General features: G+C 60.6%; 3 protein-coding genes across 3 annotated transcripts; all 3 read right to left on the bottom strand.

Moving 5' to 3' along the window:
- Positions 1 to 57: 57 nt before the first annotated feature.
- On the bottom strand, positions 58 to 2,199 carry LOC121071700 (pepsin A-like). Its single transcript, XM_040560276.1, has 9 exons — positions 2,144 to 2,199; positions 1,912 to 2,056; positions 1,642 to 1,759; positions 1,437 to 1,555; positions 1,149 to 1,348; positions 754 to 870; positions 527 to 671; positions 352 to 450; positions 58 to 284 (listed from the first exon to the last, which is right to left on the bottom strand). Exons 1-9 carry the CDS (start codon positions 2,197 to 2,199, stop codon positions 135 to 137), a joined length of 1,149 nt encoding a protein of 382 aa, XP_040416210.1. The 3' UTR covers positions 58 to 134.
- A 746-nt stretch (positions 2,200 to 2,945) lies between these two features.
- LOC121071699 (pepsin A-like) lies at positions 2,946 to 5,457 on the bottom strand. The gene is made up of 9 exons (XM_040560275.1): positions 5,265 to 5,457; positions 4,825 to 4,981; positions 4,585 to 4,702; positions 4,225 to 4,343; positions 3,922 to 4,121; positions 3,673 to 3,789; positions 3,462 to 3,600; positions 3,232 to 3,324; positions 2,946 to 3,127 (listed from the first exon to the last, which is right to left on the bottom strand). The coding sequence occupies exons 1-9, from the start codon at positions 5,318 to 5,320 to the stop codon at positions 2,978 to 2,980; spliced, it is 1,149 nt and encodes a 382-aa protein (XP_040416209.1). The 5' UTR covers positions 5,321 to 5,457; the 3' UTR covers positions 2,946 to 2,977.
- A 2,114-nt stretch (positions 5,458 to 7,571) lies between these two features.
- LOC121070598 (pepsin A-like) lies at positions 7,572 to 12,025 on the bottom strand. Its single transcript, XM_040557971.1, has 8 exons — positions 11,725 to 12,025; positions 11,463 to 11,580; positions 10,543 to 10,661; positions 9,417 to 9,616; positions 9,218 to 9,334; positions 8,716 to 8,860; positions 8,282 to 8,380; positions 7,572 to 7,724 (listed from the first exon to the last, which is right to left on the bottom strand). Exons 1-8 carry the CDS (start codon positions 11,980 to 11,982, stop codon positions 7,572 to 7,574), a joined length of 1,209 nt encoding a protein of 402 aa, XP_040413905.1. The 5' UTR covers positions 11,983 to 12,025.
- Positions 12,026 to 13,395: the final 1,370 nt, after the last annotated feature.

Here is a 13,395-nt window from a genome sequence, read left to right as displayed (position 1 = left end):
GCTTTCCCCAGCTTGGGGCAGTTTTGCACGGTCCCGGAGGTGCTCGTCCAGCCCAGCGTGGCTTTGGGGACAGGAGGGACCTGCCCGTGCTGCCCAGCTGGGGACTTTATTGTGGCCAGACGCTGTGGCATGCATCAGACGGCAGGTGCCAGCCCCACCATGCCATTGGCCCTGTCGAAGACGCTGTAGTAGTGGCGCAGGAAGATGTCCCCAAGGATCCAGAGCTCGCTGGTGGCCGTGGGCAGGGTGTAGCTTTCGAGGCCGCTCATGCAGGAGCCATCCTCCTGCTGGTGGGGACAGGGTGAGGGGCAGCAAGGCCACAGGTGCCGAGTGCCAGCACTTGGTGCTCACCTGGAGGATGTAAGCCTGGGGTGGCAGCGGGAACTGGGTGCCGGCAATGACGAAGACGATGTCAGGCAGGAGCCGGATGAAGCTGCAGCTCACCAAGTACTGCAGGGAGGGGACAGCACGGCCTCAGCCCTCGCGGGAAGCCACCAGCACCCCGTCCCCATCCCCGTGTGCTCACCACGCCGCTGGCACTGCGCCTGGCTCCCATCTCATACTGGATGTTGCCCACGCTGCGGCTGGGGCCGGCCAGCAGCGAGGTGCCGCTGTCCACGATGGCCTGGCAGCCGTACAGGCAGGCGATGGGGCGGCCGTACATGGTGATGCTGGGGACACAGCGGGCTCCCTGAGGCCAGGTGTCCACCCTGGTGCCAGGGTCCCCTTCCCCGTGCCACGTCCCGGTGCTACCTGTCCACCTTGATTTGCCAGTAGGATTGGGTGGTCAGCGGGATCCAGCTCAGGTTCCCGGTGAAGTAGGTGTCGTCGATGCCGCCAAACAGCACGAAGCTGCCATTCTGCTTGTTGCTGGGGCGAGGGGGAATTGGGGGGGGAAGGGCTGTGGAGCTGGGCATGCTGGTGCGCCCCGGCCCCCCAGTAGGAGCTGTGCACCCCAGAGGGCTGCTGCCAAGAGCCCGGTGCTGCACACGTTGTTCCCAAAGCGGGTTCTGAGTTTGCCTCGATGAGAGGCTTTCCCCATCAGTAACATTTGCACCCGGACGCTGGCACTGTCGCCGACTGCGTGTGGCCACCAGCTTGCCCCGAAAGCACGCGGAGGGGTTTGCCTGGATCCTGCCAGCACTTACGGGGTCAGGTAGATGGAGAAAAGGTCCTGAGACACCAAGCCTTGGCTCATCATGTTGTCAAAAATCGGGGTAGCGCCAGAGGAGGAGATGCTGGGGAAGGCCAGCCCCAGGAAGCCGTCGAAGGGCGCGTGGGCAAGGAAGGAGCCAGGCTCCGTCTGGCTCAGCCCAAACACCTGGTTCTGGACTTGGATGTTCCCAACCTGGTGGGGAGAGTGGGGAGGCTCGGGGATGCCCCTGCCTCACCCCTACAACCCAGCTCCATGCCCCGGCTCGCCCACGGGTGCTCACCATGATGGTGTCGTAGCCCAGGACGCCGACCATGCTGCCGGTGCCGTACCAGGTGGCCACGCTGGTGGTGGTGCCGCGGTAGGTGGAGGAGCGCGCTGGGTCGAAGCGCCGGTGGTTGGCTGCAGCAATGGGAGACCTGAGCAGGGCGGGCAGAGGAGCAGCCCACCCGGGGGTCCCCAGCATCCCCCCGCCCAGTGACACTCACTGCAGGCCGGGCTGGAGCAGTACACCGAGGGCACCCACAGGTTGGCTGAGCCGGTGTCGAAGACGACGGAGAACTCCTGCGGTGGCGTGCCGATGGAGATGGTGCCCACGTACTCCAGCTGCCAACAAAGGGCACCGAGTGTGTGTGTGTGTATGTCACTGCCCCCAGCCCCCCCCCCCCCCCCGCCCAAACTGTCCACGTTCCCCCACATGTCCCCGTGTCCCTGCACTGGGGTTCCCTGCCAAGCCCCCCAGCTCTGCCTGCACTCACGTCCATGTAGTTTTCCAGGGGCTCGGTGGCAGTGGTGGGGTGATACTTGGCTGCTGGGGAGGGGGGCTGCTGCAGCAGGACCCTCCCCAGCACCCCGCCATCCAGCAGTGCTCGCCGCAGCGATTTCATCTGGTGCAGGCTGACCCTGCGTGACAGGCTGATGCTGAGCACAGGGACAAAAAGGGGTTGGGTCCTGGGGTCCCCCTGCCCCGACCGCCGGTGTCCCCCTCACCTGTTCTCCAGGCCGTGGGCAACCACCACCATCCCCAGCAGCCACAGCCACCTCATGGCACAGGGATGTGGTGCGGTGGCACCAGGGCACCTGTTCCTATGCCGGAGGACATGGAGGCGTTCCCAGATGAGGCGTGCCAGGCACCCCGATAAGCCAGCCCATGCACCCCGGTTGGTGGCATGGCTCGGCACTTATCGGCAGCCTGCTGCAGTTGCTTCCGGCCCCCAGCACACAAGGTGCACGGTGTTTGCACAGCCGGGGGCACCGCGGGGAGCAGGCAGGAGCCGTGCCGCCGGTGGGGCAAAGTGGGACCCGGAGGTGGCACCGGGCAGCATCTGCCACCGTCTCCTGCATCCCCAGGGCAAACGTGCTGGATGCCCTCTGTGCACGCAGGAGCCACGTGTGGCTTGCCAGGGGCTGGGGGAAGAGCCACCCAAGAGCTCTCGGGGGCTCAGCAGCCTGTGCTGGCCCTCCTGGTGAGCTGTGTGCCAGGAACAAACACAGCGCAGGCGAGTCATGCCAGCGCGGCGGCGGCTTGTCCTTGATAAATAATCAGCCAGGGGCACTCGTGGGCAGCATCCGCCACGGCAGGGGGTCACCTCCCCGCGTTGAGATCCCACCCAGCAGGACCTCAACCTGACATTATGGGTGGTGATGCTACGGGGCCACAGCTGCCAGCACAGCCTGCCCACGCCGCAGGGATGTGGGGCCCGATCCAGCTCTTTCCAGAGAAACTCAGCACGCAGTTGCTTTTCCATGGTTTTATTTTGCTCAGTGACAGCAGCAGGGGGGGCCAGGAGTGCAGGGGCCGGCCTGGCTTGGGGGAGTATGCGCTCAGGCCAGCGGGGACAGCCCCACCTTGTTGTTGGCCCTGTCAAAGATCACGTAGTACTCGTGGATGAAGACGTCCCCAAGGATCCAGAGCTCGCCTGACTCGGTGGGGACGTCCATGCCTTCGAAGCCGAGGCTGCAGACCCCATCGCTCTGCAGTCGAGGACGTGGATAGAGATGGTCACCAGCTGCCCGGACCCCCCCCGGACCTCCCCCTGCAGGGTCCATCCCTGTCCCTGTCCCCGTGGGGTGCTCACCTCTATCACGTAGGCTGTGGCTGGCACGGTGAATTTTTTGCCATTGATTTTGAAGGCGACGTCGGGCAGGCTGCTGACGTCGTTGCAGCTGATCTGCGGTGGGGATGGGGTCAGCGGCCACCCCGACGGAGCCACGTGTCCCATGGGGACCAGCAGCCAGTCTTTGGCCATCGGAGGGGACACTGAGCCCCGAGGGTCCCCAACAGCCCCATGCTCCCCTCCCGCCTCACCTCGCCGTTGGAGTCAGCACCCAGGGCATTATAGATATGTTTGAGGGCGGTGGTGGGCACAGCCAGCAGCGAGGTGCCGGTGTCCACAATGGCCTGGCAGCTGAAATAGCAGGCGACAGCCTTCTCGCCGACGAAGACTCTGCAGGAGATACAGGGTGAGCTCCCGGAAGGGCCAGGGTCCGAGTCCCCATAGCATCACTGCCGGGAGTACCTCTCCATGGTGATCTGCCAGTAGGTTTCGGCAGAGAGCGGGATCCAGGTGATGCCCTTAGTCGTGTAGGCAGAGTCAATGCCACCGAAGAGGACGAAGCTGCCGCTCTTGTCATCCCTGAAGGGGGGAACCATCAGACACAGCAGTCCCGTGGCTCAGGACCCCGTGCTGCCAAGGGGACATGGGTGTCGGAGCCTCCCCAAGGGGAGAACATCCCCTGCCAGGGCTGGGCGGCTCTGCAGGGCTTACTTGCTCAGGTAGACAGAGAAGAGGTCCCTGGCCACCAGGTCCTGGCTCATCATGTTGTCAAAGACAGGGGTGGCCCCAGAGGAGGCGATGCTGGGAAAGGCCAGGCCCAGGATGCCGTCAAAGGGGGAGTAGTAGAAGACGGTGCCGGGCTCAGTCTCAGCCAGCCCAAAGATCTGGTTGGTGACATGGATGTCCGAGACCTGGTCGGAGAGACAGGGAGAAGGGGACGGGCTGGGTTGGGGCGCATGGTGCCCCTGTGTCCCCGGTCCCACGGGACGGGCAAGCGGTGGGCCGCTGCCTTACGGTGACGGTGTCGTAGCCCAGGATGCCAGTCATGCTGCCGGTGCCATAGGCAATGGAGACGCTGTCGTTGGTGCTCACAAAGGTGGAGGACTCAGAGGGGTTGAAGCGGTTGTGGTTTTCTGTGGGTACGGGAGAGGGACGGTCACGGCCTGTCCCAACACCATGTTGCCACTGCGGCACGGGGCTCACTGCGTCCCCAGCGCTCGGCACCCCCAGGGACGGGGACACGTACTGCAGGCCAGGCTGGAGCAGCCCACCCAGGGGTCCCCAGCGTCCCCCCGCCCCGCGACACTCACTGCAGGCCGGGCTGGAGCAGCCCACTCAGGGGTCTCCAGCATCCCCCTGCCCCGTGACACTCACTGCAGGCCGGGCTGGAGCAGTCCACCGAGGGCACCCACAGGTTGGAGGAGCCGGTGTCAAAGACGACGGTGAACTCCTGGGCCGGGGTGCCGATGGAGATGGTGCCGTAGTACTCGTTCTGTCAACGTGGGGCAGGTTAGGCAGGGGGACAGGAGGGTGAGGGGGGACAGGACAGGGGGGGAAAAGGGGGACAGTCAGGGGCCCGCAGCCCCATGGGGGCCATGCTGGTGCCATGCTCACGTTCATGTAGTTCTGCAGAGGCTCAGAGGAGGTGGTGCCGGCGAAGACAGGGAGATATTTGGAGGCCCGGTTGTAGGGGTGCTGCTTCAGGAAGTGCTCCAGCAAGCCATGCTCCTCCAGCCTCTGCCGCAGGGACTTCGTCCTCCTCAGCGGGATCCTGGGGTGCGGGAGGGGACAAGGCTCAGGGCAGGGACGTGCCTGGGGGCTGCGCTGTGCCCTCGCTCTGCGCCTCTTCCTGCAGCCCCTCCTACGGACTGGGGCCACCTGCACTGTGCCTTGGCCATGGTGATGGCTGGGGGCTGTCCCCCAACCCTGCCGTGCACCACCCCAGCTGTGACCCCCTCCACGATGCCTTTACTGCCCAGTTCCCCCCACTTCATCCCCGGGGGGTCCTCGGGACCCCAGCAGCATGCCCACCACCCCACCACCCCAGCGCTCACTTGGAGAGGTGGCATTGGGCCAGGGCCACCAAGCCGAGAAGCAGGAGCAGCTTCATCGTGGCTCTTTGCAGCAAGGCACCAGTGCCAGCGGGGAGGCGTCGAATGTGCCCGGTGCCCGGGCTGAGCTCCCTATATACAGCGCCGTGCTTGTTTGGCTGGCAGCCCCGATAAGAAAGGCAAACGGCAGGGTGGGTGTTATCGCAATGTCTGCGGAGGACACCAGGGGAATGTCAAGCTGACGGCTCGCCATCTTCACCAGGGAGCCGCATGGCCTGGCCGTGGGAATGCTTGGTGCAGGCTGGGCTGGGGAAGAAACATTTCCTGGTGCCCTGCGGTGCCACTGGGAGGCCCTGGGAGTTGTGGGGCCAGCGTGGGGAGGTGGGGCTGGCTGCGGTCCCCAGGCTGCTGCAAGGCGCAGGGCGAAGACCCCCCCCCCCGGTGCCCCAGCCCCAGCGGGTGCTGCACTGACCCCTCCTGCACTGGGTGGGGAAGGGACAGGGGGTGGCCACGGCCAGGGGACAACGCAGTGGCCGTGAGCCTGTGATGGATGCAGGGGCTTGTGCCAGGGGCTCCGCTGAGCGCTGGTGCCAGGGGCTCAGGAGCAGCGCTGGAATGTGTTTGCTTAAACAGGCACCGACATCCAGCAGGCAAATAAGGGGTTTTCCTTGCTAGCTTCACCAGCACAGGTGCCAGGTGCTTTTCCCTTAGCACGGAGGTGTTTCTGTCCCCTTCCCCGAAGGCTCCCAGCCCTGTTCCCTACATCGAGGAGGAGCCGAGACCCGAGGCCCTGCCAGCAGCCACAGCTCCTTGCCTTGCCCAGGGTGACAGCAGCACCTGATGGCCCAGCGCCGAGCCCTTCCCTAAGCAGCGCTAACTGGGATCTTGGCTTTGGCTCAGGGACATGCAGGGCTCCTTCTCTGTCACCCCCTCATCCCTGTGCAGGGCCATCGGGGTGATGTGAAACCTCAGTCCCGCACAGACCAGAGGAACCATGCTGCTGGGGTCCTAGTTCATCCCCATCCGTCTGTCTGCAAAACTAGGACCAGCTGGGGGATGAAACTGGGACCAGCTGGGGGACAAAACTGGGACCCACTGGGGCAAGAGCTTCTGGATATGCTGCCGGCCAGGACAACGCAGGGGTTGCCTGCACTGGCTGCATCAGAGGCACTCGGCTCCGGTTCAGGCATCGCAGTGCCACACGCGTGAGCTGTGGCTGCAGGCACGGTCACCTTGTCCTGCGCATGGGGCACAGGAGGAAAACAAAGAGGGAGCCTGCACCAGCGAGCACCAGCCTCAGGCCAGCTCCAAGCGAGGTGAGAATGGAGGATGAATGCTATCTGCACGTGGGAGAGGAAGGAAGAACAGCCTGGTCTTGGCTGACCCCTGGAATGGAAAGTCTGGACCCAGCGGGAGCTGCAGCCTCCAGCCCTGCATGGAGCCCTGGCATCGTGCTCCCTGCTGGCCCTGTGCCGCCTGCCCCTGCCCACGTCCTGCCAGGATTTACGGAGAAAAACAGAAATGTTCCCAAGCCGGGTGGCTGGTCCCACTCTTCTGCTGGGCTGGAGATGAAAATAAGAAGCCTTGCGAGCCATTTACCAGCTGAGCTGGCTTTTTGCAAAATATTTGTCACACTTGGCACAACGTTGCTGGGGAGACCCTGGGAAGCAGAAGGCAGGGGACTGCCACACACTGGCATGGCAGTCTTCTTGCTGGGGAAGGAGCAAGAAGCAAATGGGCAAATGCTCTTATTGCATTTAAAAATTAAACTGGGAAAGCCTCGTGTTCAGGATGGTGTTGTAGTGAGATGACAGTATTCTGTAACCTGGTTGTCCTTGTGGTGATTTCTTTTCTAGCAACTGAAGCTCCAGAGCAGCAGTAAACAGACCTGAAGCTGAAAGCCAGCCCCACAAGCAGGTTTTATTGCACCCTAAAAACGTATGTGCTGTGTGTATGTGCTGATATACAGGGCTCTGGGTGAGAGGGCCTCTTCTGAACACATGCAATTATATCCCAAATTCTGCCTCCTCCTTTACTGTGTCATGCAATAAAGGCTCCAAGCAATTTTCAAACCTTTTATTCTTACTGCAGACCCGTTACTGCCCAGAACCGTTGCTAAAAGAGCCAGACGAGCGAAGCCACCGAGGATCCGGATTTCATTTTTGCAATGGAAAGAAATCATTTGTCAAATTATGACAAGCTCATTCCTCCGTCAACAGACAGCGGCGCCAGGAGCCGACGAATCTGCAGGTTGTGGAAGCCCCCAGGATGCCGGGCTCGGTGCAGGGGGCGTGGGGGTCCCCAGGGGAGTCAGCACTGCTGCACTGCCGGGGCTAAGCCCACCCGGCGGTGGGCTCTGTCAAAAACACTGTAGTACTGGCGGAGGAAAACCTCACCCAGGATCCAGAGCTCCGCAGGGATGGCGATGCTCTCAAAACCGCTCTTGCAATAGCCGAGGTAAATCTGCAAATTTAGGGCAAACAGTGAGCCTGAATCCCACCCCCGTTCAGCTAGCTGCAAAGCTCAGGAAGCAGCACAAGATCCTTTTAATGTGTTAAAATCCTTAACGTCCATATTTCGGAAGCATTAAGATGGACCACGGCTTAGATAAGAAGCCTTGAAATACAGCTGGTGATTGCAGGGAAGTTTAATGGCAAGTGCTGACTTAATAGAAGTTAGTAGCAAGTTAAATAACTAAATAATAATAAGCTATTAATAATTAGTAATAATAATAATAAATTATAAATGCTGTCCGTCTAAGCACTGCGCTGGCATCGCTGCTCCCTTCCACCTCATGCCCTGCTGACTGCCCTTGGCGGCCGCAGCTCTTTCCTGACCCCTTTCCACACAGGCTCCCCTCGGTCCTTATTATTCCTACTGTTGCTTTTGGAGTTCTCAGGGACAACCTCAGGCACTTTGCATTTGGTGACTTGGTGCAACCCGTCCGTCACTTATGCCCTTGTGCCCTGGGGCAGGGGAACAAGAGCTGCCCCCAGGCTGGCTGTTTGGCAGGCACTCACCTGCTGGATGTAAGTCTTGGCAGGCACGGGGAACTTGTTTCCCCCGATGACAAAGACAACATCAGGCAAGCTCTTCTTGGCTCTGCAGCTGATCTTGTACTGCGAGGGAAAATGGAGCATCAGGGGCTGAAAGTAGCACACCACGGGCGATGCTTCCAGAGAGCATCATGTCAAGAAAGGAAACCTGCAGGTATGGCCTGGGGGTGGATGGTAACTTCCAGGCAGCAAGCTGCCTTCACGGAATCATGGAACGGATGTGGCTGGAGGCACCTCTGGGTCCATCCAGAGCAAGGTGCTCAGGACCACGTCCTGGTGGCTTTTGGAGATCTCCAAGGAAGAAGCCTCCATGAGGAGGGAGCAGAAGTGGCAGCCTCACCAGTGAAGGCAGGACCTGCCCGGTCCCAGCGACGCAGCTCCTCTCCCCCTGCCCTCACCTGGCCGCTGGTGTACTCGGAGGCCCCGATGTGGCGCTGGATGGCGGTGATGTCTCGGACGGGTCCAGCCAGCAGCATGGTGCCGCTGTCAACCACGGCCTGGCAGCCCCTCGGGCACGCGACGACCCGGCCGCGCATGATGATGCTGGAAAACAGCCCCAGAGTGCGCTGAGCACCTCTAGGTATTGCCCGCACCCCAGTGAGTGCCTCGCTGCAATCAGGAGGCAGAATTTCTCCCGGCTGGTGCTCCAGATGCAGGAGGAGGCAGCAGTAATCTCCCACCTATCAGTGTGGGTGCACTGCCCACCAGGGCATGAGTTGCCGCAAAGCAAAAGCTGTGAGCTGCTGCTCCAGAGAGCCTTCTGCCTATGTGTGTGCGAGGAATTCGCATGGATCCTGCCCTGTCCCTTATATTTTGTGAATTTTCTAAGCTGAACGTTTGGCATTTGTGACAGACTTCTTCCTTCTACGAAAGCTTTGGGTTGTGCAGAGCAGAGCTTACCGGTCCACAGCAATTTGCCAGTACGTTTCGGCAGAGAGAGGGATCCAGCGGAGCCTGCCAGAGAAGCAGGAGGAATCCATGCCTCCGAGCATCACGAAACTGCCCGTCCTGCTCTCGCTGGAGGTGAGAGGGGACAGCGGAGGCATGCTGAGCAGCTGTCTCGTTGCAGACCGAGGGGGCTCCGCTGGTCCCCACTTACGAGCTGAGGTAGATGGAGAAGAGGTCCTTGTCCACCAGGCCCTGGCTCATCATGTTGTCAAAGATGGGGATGGCCCCAGAAGAGGCGATGCTGGGGAAGGCCAGCCCCAGGATGCCGTCAAAGGCGTGGTGGGTCAGAAAGGAGCCGGGCTCCTTCTTGCTGAGGCCGATGGCCTGGTTGCTGACCTGGATGTTTCCAACCTTGGTAGAGAAAAGAAGGGACAAGATGTGCTGCGTTCTGGAAAAACACACGCTTTGCTCCCAAAGAGAGCGGGCAACCCTCTGGAGCACTCCCCGCATGCTCCGTCCTCGCCTGGGAGCCCTGAGATAAGCCAGCACCGAGCTGTAAGGCATGCACAAGGCAACGCTCAGCTCCATCCTGCTCTGCAGGGCTGTGCCAGGCTGGTGGCAGCAGCTGCCCGCTCTGCACAGCAGCAGAGGGCACCAAACCCCACACGGCATCCCCACGTCCTCGCCGGGAGCCAGACAGGGCTGGAGGGGAGCCGGGAGGCTTTTGGTCCTGGTCTGCTTGTTATTGACGCAGCGGTGGCTGGGAGTGCTGCTTGTGCTCAGCTCTTGCTCCAGAAAAAGGTAAGATTTCAATGTTCTGGTGTCCAAGCAAGGCTTGATTTGCCTGCCTGCATGCAGGAACCTTACCTGGGCTCGTAGTGAGCTCAGGCTACACAGGAGGGCTAAATGACTTGTACAGAGAAGCACCCAGCAACTCCAAAAGGCACCCTTGATAGAAAGGCTCCAGTTCACCTGCCGACACCTTGCACTGGCACCAGAGGGAAGGGTTTTTAATTTTCCTGCTGCCAGTAACTTGTGGATGACTGGGACTCCATTAATCCTGCTCAAAAGCAGCTCGCAGGCTGCTCAGCATCTGCTTTGCTCCAAGCAGCTGCAGCACGCAGTGTTTGTGGTCCAGCTGATGGGAACGGCGAGAAGGTCTGAGAGCCCTGAGAGCACAGGATGGGGCTGGAGAACCATCAAGTGGGGACACAACAAAGAAGCTTTGGAAATGCAGGACACGGCCCCTTGAAGGAATCAAGCTTTGGCTCTGCCCTGTTTCTATTCCACCTCGCATCGCCCCTTTGGACACCGCAGATGCCAGGAGCTGGACTCACGCGTACGGTGTCGTAGGCCAAGACCCCGGCCATGCTGCCGGTGCCGTACTGGATGGAGATGGGTTGGCTGGTGGCCCGGTGGGTGGCGGACAGCCTGTGGTCGAAGCGTTCATGTCTGACTGCAGGGACAGAAGGGTTGGCTGGTCACAACGCTGACCCTCCGCGGAGAGAAGGGCCAAGGCAGAGGTGCTGCTGCTGGTAGGACTGGCGGTGGGGACGTCTCATGCTGCGACCAGCCCGTGATAGGACAGTCCCACTAAAGGCTTCTGTAAACGAGATGCACCGGAGCGAACCCACAGGAGGATTCCCTGAGCTCCCTGGGTCATCAACACGGGCAGGCCCCGGTACCTACCTCCAAGGGCCGCTTTGGCCCTAAAATGGGCCAAATCCCTGTCCTCTGGGCAATATCTACTCTTGCCAGAGGAAAGATCTTCTGTTTCCTCTGCTACACGGATCTGAGATGCTGTTTCCCTTCTAGCCTGCTGGCACCCACTGCTGTACGGAACTAGCACAATGGTAAATGACCATTTGAGCAGCACCTGGGCCAAGCCATGCCTCGGGCTGTCTCTACCTGCCCTTCAGCATGGCTTTGGGATGTACCAGAGCTCCAGGTAGCAAATGGACAATGTGCTTCACTGGCATCCACCCCATCTCCTCCTCGCACGTCACTCTCTGGGCAGGCCTCAGGGCTGCCTCGAGGCACCCGCTGCCTCCAAAGCGAAGCATCTCCCCCAGCCTGCAGCCCTGCTTTCCTCAGGGAGAGCCTCAGCCTTCTCCCTGCTCACTCTCTGCCTGGCGCAGCAGCACCATGACTGCCCACACCAACAGGAGGAGTGTCAACACCCGACACTTGCTCGAGCAATGGGCACAGCGTGGGCAATGCCAGCCAGCCCTCGCCCGGAGCAAGTCCCACTGCTCACCGCAGGCTGGGCTGGAGCAGTCCACCGAGGGCACCCACAGGTCGGAGGAGCCGGTGTCGAAGAGCACGAGGAACTGCTGGGGCGGCGTGCCGATGGAGATGGCGCCGACGTACTCAGCCTGCCATGGGGGAGAGGGAGGGTTTCAAGGGGAGCAGAGCTACTGAAAGCAGAACTTCCTCTTTTCTAGGCCTGGGACTCCTCAACGCCCCTCCTGAAACGAGCAGACCTGCGGACATCAACAGCACCCTCTGGCCACACTCACATCCATGATGTTCTCCAGGGGCTCTGTGGTGACACCACTCGTTAGGCCGGAGAAGAACTTGGATCCCACGCGGGAAGGCAACATGTTCGGGAAGGCCTCCAGCAAGCCCTGCTCCTCCAGCGTGTGCCTCAGGGACTTTGTCCTCCTCAGTGGAATCCTGGCCAGCGAGGGGTGGCAGAGATGGGCAGGGGGTGAGAGGCTGGCCCCATGTTTGGATAAGCCAGTGCATGCAGCATGGCCACGGTGCCACAAGATCATGCACCGTCAGCATCAGTCAGATGTTAATGGGGACCTGAAAGCTTGTGGATTTGGGTGTACATGTCGTTTTGGAAATTATACTTCAAAATGGTTGAAATTGAACTCACACGTGGCTACCATTACAACTAACAGCAAGCAATGAGCTCCGTCAGGGTACGCTTCGTTGGTCTATTTTAGATGCTTGCCTTAGAATCAAACTCCCAGAGCTGTGCCCATGGGAGGCTTGGGTCCAAGCGCGGGTCTCCCCCAGCACCTCAGCTGCCAGACCCCTTCCTAGGCATTCCCGTGGCCATGAGGAGCCAGCCAGGCATCTCCCCCCGCTCCTCCTGCCACCGCGAGGGAGAGCCACGAACCCCGCCGCACTCACCGGACGGCGCCGCGGGCGAGCAGCAGCGCAGCGAGGAGCAGGACCAGCCTCATGGCCAGCTTGGGGAGAAGAAGGAACACTGCCAGAGGGGGTGAGGCCCCGGGGCTGCTGCCTGTTTGCTCACACGTCAAGTTTTTTGCGTGTGGGTGGCAAGCTCGATAAGAAATGCAGGTTTTTTCCACCAAGAGTCCTCAAGGAAGTTTTTGGAAAAATGCGTTCTTCCCCACCTTTGCAAGGTCTAACCATTTCACGGTCAGATCTTTTCCTGATGGACAGCAGACTGTGAAGGGGCAGAACAGGCTTAAAACAGAGCGTTTCTGGTCATTTTAATTAAGAGCAGAGGGAGGAAATGGGTCACAGGAACATCACATCACTGTTATGGGTCATTGTTTTTATGGTGTGGTACCAGAAATCCCCTGCGTGGACATCCCCATGCCGTAGACACCAGATAAACCCAAAGAATCAGAAGCACGCAGTTACTCAGGTAGACGCGAGGCCAGGAGGCATCTCACTGGGTTTGAGAACAGCCTCTGCAGCAATCCCCACCTTTGTCCCAAGTTTCAATCCAGACGTCATGGGGGAAACGGGCTTCCCTGTGGGAAGTGGAAGGGAAAGGCTGCTCTGCATGGCGGTGCTGGAGCCATTCACCCCGTCCTACAGCAGAAGGGCTTCCTGACACCAAAGTGCGGAGGCAGGATGTGGGGCAGACCCCTGAGCTTTGCCATGAACTAGCTATGGCCAGGGAGGAGAGGCTGCTCCCAATGTGCCTCTTGGCAGCTGCTATCTTCCAGCTGGGAAAGACACAACTGAAGAGGCTGCACCTCCTAAGGCATCATCCCCGCTGGGAAACCAGGGTAGGAGATGTCCTGCTCTTGAAGATTAGGATGCATGGAATGTCCTGCACGGGAAGGTTAGGAGACCTGGATCTGAGGGATGATGAAGCCTCTGTGAGTGGCAAATAACCCTGGGTTAAATCCCTGGGTGCATGCACAAATCCCCGTGCAGCTCTGCCAGGAAGGCAATGGCCACAAGGCTGGAGGCAGTGG

Source organism: Cygnus olor, chromosome 5 (assembly GCF_009769625.2).
Source record: "Cygnus olor isolate bCygOlo1 chromosome 5, bCygOlo1.pri.v2, whole genome shotgun sequence".
Lineage (NCBI taxonomy): Eukaryota > Metazoa > Chordata > Aves > Anseriformes > Anatidae > Cygnus > Cygnus olor.
This window is presented reverse-complemented; position numbering and strand designations above follow the sequence as displayed.

Excerpts from the sequence above, each read along its gene's own strand:
- LOC121071699 (XM_040560275.1), bottom strand. The coding sequence starts at position 5,320 with ATGAAGCTGCTCCTGCTTCTCGGCTTGGTGGCCCTGGCCCAATGCCAC. Across the intron at positions 4,344-4,584 it reads CTGCTCCAGCCCGGCCTGCA|AAAACCACAACCGCTTCAAC; the intron begins GTGAGTGTCACG and ends CCGTACCCACAG. Across the intron at positions 3,790-3,921 it reads TTCTCTGTCTACCTGAGCAA|GGATGACAAGAGCGGCAGCT; the intron begins GTAAGCCCTGCA and ends TCCCCCCTTCAG.
- LOC121071700 (XM_040560276.1), bottom strand. The coding sequence starts at position 2,199 with ATGAGGTGGCTGTGGCTGCTGGGGATGGTGGTGGTTGCCCACGGCCTG. Across the intron at positions 2,057-2,143 it reads GCCCACGGCCTGGAGAACAG|GGTCAGCCTGCACCAGATGA; the intron begins GTGAGGGGGACA and ends CCTGTCACGCAG. Across the intron at positions 1,556-1,641 it reads CTGCTCCAGCCCGGCCTGCA|CCAACCACCGGCGCTTCGAC; the intron begins GTGAGTGTCACT and ends CCATTGCTGCAG.
- LOC121070598 (XM_040557971.1), bottom strand. The coding sequence starts at position 11,982 with ATGATCTTGTGGCACCGTGGCCATGCTGCATGCACTGGCTTATCCAAA. Across the intron at positions 9,617-10,542 it reads TGGCCTACGACACCGTACGC|GTTGGAAACATCCAGGTCAG; the intron begins GTGAGTCCAGCT and ends TTCTCTACCAAG. Across the intron at positions 9,335-9,416 it reads TTCTCCATCTACCTCAGCTC|CGAGAGCAGGACGGGCAGTT; the intron begins GTAAGTGGGGAC and ends TCTCACCTCCAG.